The 4,838-nt window shown below is 63.7% G+C and overlaps 1 protein-coding gene across 1 annotated transcript in view; it reads left to right on the top strand.

The window, feature by feature from the left end:
* Positions 1-3,282, top strand: part of ETHE1 (ETHE1 persulfide dioxygenase) — a 3,632-nt gene extending 350 nt beyond the window's left edge. Inside the window, exons 2-7 of the mRNA XM_026658625.1 lie at positions 415-559; positions 995-1,143; positions 1,304-1,433; positions 1,875-1,964; positions 2,143-2,259; positions 2,515-3,282. Of these exons, the coding sequence (XP_026514410.1) occupies positions 415-559; positions 995-1,143; positions 1,304-1,433; positions 1,875-1,964; positions 2,143-2,259; positions 2,515-2,567 (684 nt within the window). The 3' untranslated portion in view covers positions 2,568-3,282. The remainder of the gene's footprint in view (positions 1-414; positions 560-994; positions 1,144-1,303; positions 1,434-1,874; positions 1,965-2,142; positions 2,260-2,514) is intronic.
* The last annotated feature ends 1,556 nt before the right edge of the window (positions 3,283-4,838 follow it).

Raw genomic sequence — 4,838 nt, 5'->3', positions numbered from 1 at the left:
GAGCAGGGGGGCGGGGCTGTGAGCCAGGACTCCTGGGTTCTCTCCCCAGAAGGACACGCTCTGGCAGTCAGGAAAGCCCAGCCCTCCTTATTGCTGGTCTGATCTGATCCGTGGTGCTGTAACTTCCCCGCCCTGCCTACAGGACTCCTGGCTTCCTGTCCGCTCCCAGGGCAGCAGATCCGCTGGTTTCCCATCCCTCTCCAGGGCAGCGGGCCAGGCGGGTGGCAGGCCAGTCACCTGGCTGCCTTGGCATCGAGCCCTCGAACGGCAGCCCCTGGCGGGGAGCCTGGAGCTGGGAATGACTGATGGGGAAGGAGGAGCAGGAGGGATAGCACCCGAACCATGGGTAGAACCCAGGAGTCCTGGCTCCCCCCTCCCCCACCCGCCGGTGCTCACTGGATCTCCCCTCCACAGCTCTTTGAGCCCGTGAGCTGCACCTACACCTACCTGCTCGCGGACCTGAAGACCAAGGAGGCGGTTCTGATCGACCCGGTTCTGGAGACGGCCAAGCGGGATGCGGAGCTGGTGAGGGAGCTGGGCCTCAACTTACTGTATGCAGGTGAGAGCAGCTCCCAGGGGGGCTGGATGGGGACAGTCTCGTTGTGAAAGGGAATGGGGTCACTCAGAGCCTTTCCCCTCTAGGGGGCACCGGCCCCGATCCGGCCCCAGGGCAGGGACTGGCTGGCTTGGGGGATGGAGAACGGGGAACGGGGCCTTTCCCCTCTAGGGGGCACCGGCCCCGATCCGGCCCCAGGGCAGGGACTGGCTGGCTCGGCGAGGGGGGAACGGGGCCTTTCCCCTCTAGGGGGCACCGGCCCCGATCCGGCCCCAGGGCAGGGACTGGCTGGCTCGGGGGATGGAGAACAGGGAACGGGGCCTTTCCCCTTTAGGGGGCACCGGCCCCGATCCGGCCCCAGGGCAGGGACTGGCTGGCTCGGCGAGGGGGGAACGGGTTGGGTTCCCGTCTGTAAATCCCTGATTCTGCTCCACGCAGCCAACACCCACTGCCACGCCGACCATATCACGGGCACCGGGCTGCTGAAAAAGATACTGCCCGGCTGCCGCAGCGTGATCTCCCGGGACAGCGGGGCCTTGGCCGACATCCTCATCCGCGAGGGCCACGCCCTGGAATTCGGGGCCTTCGTGAGGCGTCAGGGCAGGGGGGCTGGGAGCCAGGACTCCTGGGTTCTCTCCCCGGCTCTGGGAGGGGACTGGGGTCTAGTGGTTAGTACAGCGGGGATCCTGGGAGCCAGGATTCCTGGGTCCCATGGAGGGTCATGTCGCTGGCTCCCCCTGTCTGCAGGCCCTGGAAGCCCGCTCCACCCCCGGACACACGGACGGCTGCCTGACCTATGTGCTTAGTGACAGGACCATGGCCTTCACCGGGGACGCGCTGCTGATCCGGGGCTGCGGCCGCACCGACTTCCAGCAGGGTGAGGGCGAGCTGGGGTGGGGTGGGAGGTGTGTGTTATCGGGGGGAGGGTTTCTTGGAGGGGTAGTGAATGGTTACCCTGGGGACAGGAGGGTGCATCCCTTGGATATGATGGTGGCTGCCATGGCGATGGTGACAACCGCTGGGCATGACCTGGAAGTGCCATGGTGAGGGGTGTGGGGGTGTTATCTCTAGGACATGATTGGTGATTGCCATGGGGATGGAGGGAGCATCTCTGGGTTCACCTCCTAGTCGCCATAGCCCTGGGGAACATGGCTGCTGGTTGCCACGGTGATGGCAGTGGGTGCTGGGGCGATGATGGGGGTGCCATGCCAGGGAGCTTTGGCCAGGCAGTTGCATGGGTTGCTGGGGTGCCATGCCAGGGGATTGGCTGTGTCTCCCACTGTGTGGTAACCAGGCCCCACTTCTCTCCGCCCTCCAGGCTCCTCGGAGACTCTGTACCGCTCCGTGCACGAGAAAATCTTCACGCTCCCCGGAGAGTGTCTGATCTACCCCGCCCACGACTACACGGGTGAGTCCGAGCGCGGCGCTAGGGGGCGCTGTGCTGCAGGGGGCGGGGCTCAGTAGGGGCAGTCAGGGCTGGCCCCAATGCCCCAGCCCGGCACTAGGGGGCGCTGTGCTCCAGAGAGCCGAGTGGGGGCTCCCCCTGCTGGTGTGGTATCTCACCTGCCCCCTGGCGCCCCCTGCAGGCCAGACGGTGTCCACAGTGGATGAAGAGAGGACCCTGAACCCCCGACTGACCCAGAGCTGCGAGGCCTTTGTCCAGCTGATGAACAACTTGAACCTTCCTCAACCCCAACAAATTGGTGAGGCTGGGAGCCCGGACGCCTGGGTTCTCTCCCGAGGCTGGGAGGGGAGTGGGGTCTGGTGGTTAGAGCAGGGGGGGGCTGGGAGCCCGGACGCCTGGGTTCTCTCCTGAAGCTGGGAGGGGAGTGGGGGTCTAGTGGTTAGAGCGGAGGGGGGACAGGTTCTATCCCAGCTGAGGGCCGGCGTGGGGTGTAGCCGAGGCCAGGGCCCCTATCACTCTGCCTAACGTGTCTCTGTTTTTTCATCCTCTGCAGATTTTGCCGTCCCAGCGAACCTCAAGTGTGGGATACAGGATGCAGCGACTTAGCCCCACTCTGTTTCTCCAATGCCACACCTCTCATATTAAGCCCCACCCACCTCATCATAGGCCACACCCTCCCATTGACCCTTATGATGATGGAAGGTCCTTTGGCCTGGGGCTGGCTGTCCCTGACTCTCACTCGGGTCCCCCCCCTTAAGCAAAATCTGGGGCCTCCCTCTTTGGGGTCTTGAGTGGGAGGGCGCATCCCTTAAGTGGGGAGGGGGTTAATGATCTTCAACCATGGCAGCTTCCCTTCCCCCGCTGCAACGTCCCCACCAATTCCTCTGACACCCGCAGTCTGGCATTAGGGAGTTTGCACCTTCCTCTGCATTCACTGTGGGGTGGGAGCGTCCTGTGAGCCTCTCCCGGGGAGCAAAGGCCCCCCCAGTTCCCTGAGCCTGGTGTGCAGACAGCGGGGAACCCCGGCAGCCGGCGTTGGGGTGTGAGAGTGGCCCCAGGCCCCCATAGTCTGCATTTGAATGACAGAGTGCCTGGGCGGACCCTGCTCAGTTCTGTCAGACCCTGCTTCCCACCCACTCTGTTTGCACTAGCTGGACTATCTCCGTCTCTGCTCCGTGGGGCGTCAGCCCCTCCGGACCTAGAGCTGGGAGCGGGGCTCCCCCACTCTGGGCTGGGAGAGGGGGGGCCCCTGTCTGTGAATGTGGCTTAGTCTTGGGTGGGGGGGTTGGAAATGAACCGCTGCTGCGAGAATAAAGTTGTGTTGCACCTATTGGAATCGAGTTTGCGTCACAAGGCGGTTAGCCACCAGAGGGCGCTGCTCCCTCACTTTTCCCAGCCTGTTCCCTGGATTTGCTGTCCCCCCATATACCCCAGGGGGCCCAGACCCCCTCGCCTCCCACCCCAGGAGCCTGCACGTGGTCTTGGCCCAGAGAAAGGGCAAGAGGGAAGGAGAATCGGCTTCCATCCCTTTCCCCCACTCCCGAGATCTGAACTCGCCCCCCACCCTTCCTCTCGGCGTTTTTTCCTTTTCCTTTCCTTCCTCTCCAGGGAGGGGTAAGCCCCGGCCACAGCCCCCACTGCTTGAAAAAGGGAACCCCCCACCCCTCAGTCTTTTCCCACCCACCCTGACCCCTGCCAACAGGCCCAGCCAGCCAGACACCACCCCAGAGCCAGGCGCAATGCTGGCGGGGCTCCGTCCCAGCTGGAGCGGGAAAGGTCTTTCTGCCTGGTGAACTCCATGGGGCTGGGATAGAGCCAGCCCCAGACACCCCCTCCAATAAGGGGTGCTGCCCCTTTAAGGCTGCAGCCCTGGCAGAAAGGAATTGTGGGAGATGTAGTCCCCAGGGTTGATGGGTGTTGTAAGCTGGGCAGCGAGGCATGCTGGGAAGGGACCAGGGCTACAAAAGGGCTCCCTTCTCGGCTACCAAGAGGGGGGTCTGGGTAAATAAGGGCGGTTGGACTAGGGTGACCAGATGTCCCGATATTTGGGACTGTGTCTTATATAGGTGCCAATTACCTGCCACCCCTGTCCCGATTTTTCACCCTTGCTATCTGGTCACCCTAGGTTGGACACCTTAGCCAGCCAGCAGCTGTGAGACACTCCTTGGGCAATTGTGCACCACTGCGCATATGCAGAATTTGGGTCCCCCCAGATTTTTTTTCTTCCCTGCAGAATATGAGATTCCGCTGGGGAAGGAACGCGAGGGGCCATGCGCCCTTCCCCGGCAGGGATGTAAATCACCACTGGGGCTGGGCGTGCGTGCCAGACTGTCCCTCTCGCTCGCTCTTGCAGTGTGCCCGCTGCAGAGAAGCAGGCCCTTCTGCTGTGTCGGGTGCACTGCCGAGTCTGTGTCGGGGGGCTGCAGGGTGATCCCCCAACCTCTGTGCAGCCAGGGGCCTGTGCTCCCCACTGGGAGGCAGCCCCCATGTGCGCCCCTTGTCCATGTCACTGCGCCCGACCCGCAGAGGCGTGGGGCTGACCCAAGCAGCTGTGGGGAAGCCATGGGGAGCCTTGGCCAGGGGTGCCATTTCAGGAGGGTGGGGGGCACCTATTCCCCCCCCCCCCGAGTTTCACACTGCGCAGGCAGGTCCCCTTCTCCAGGAGCGGGGTTCTCCGGCTCCCTGTGCTAGAGACTTGGGGGTGGGCCAGGCAAAGAAGGGGTCAGTTGGGGTGTGAGGGGGAAGCAGAGGGCCCCCAGTGGAGTGGGGGAGGAGAGGTTCCCCAGTGGTAGAGCAGGGTTTTTTGGAGCCTGGGGGGGCAGTGGGATGGGAAAGGGGAGTCAATCTCCAGGGGAAGGGAGATATGAGAGCACAGGG

This window comes from Terrapene carolina, unplaced genomic scaffold, assembly GCF_002925995.2.
Source record: "Terrapene carolina triunguis isolate 2854851 unplaced genomic scaffold, T_m_triunguis-2.0 Scaffold489, whole genome shotgun sequence".
Lineage (NCBI taxonomy): Eukaryota > Metazoa > Chordata > Testudines > Emydidae > Terrapene > Terrapene triunguis.
Note: the sequence above shows the minus strand (reverse complement) of the source record. Positions and strands in the feature narration are given on the sequence as shown.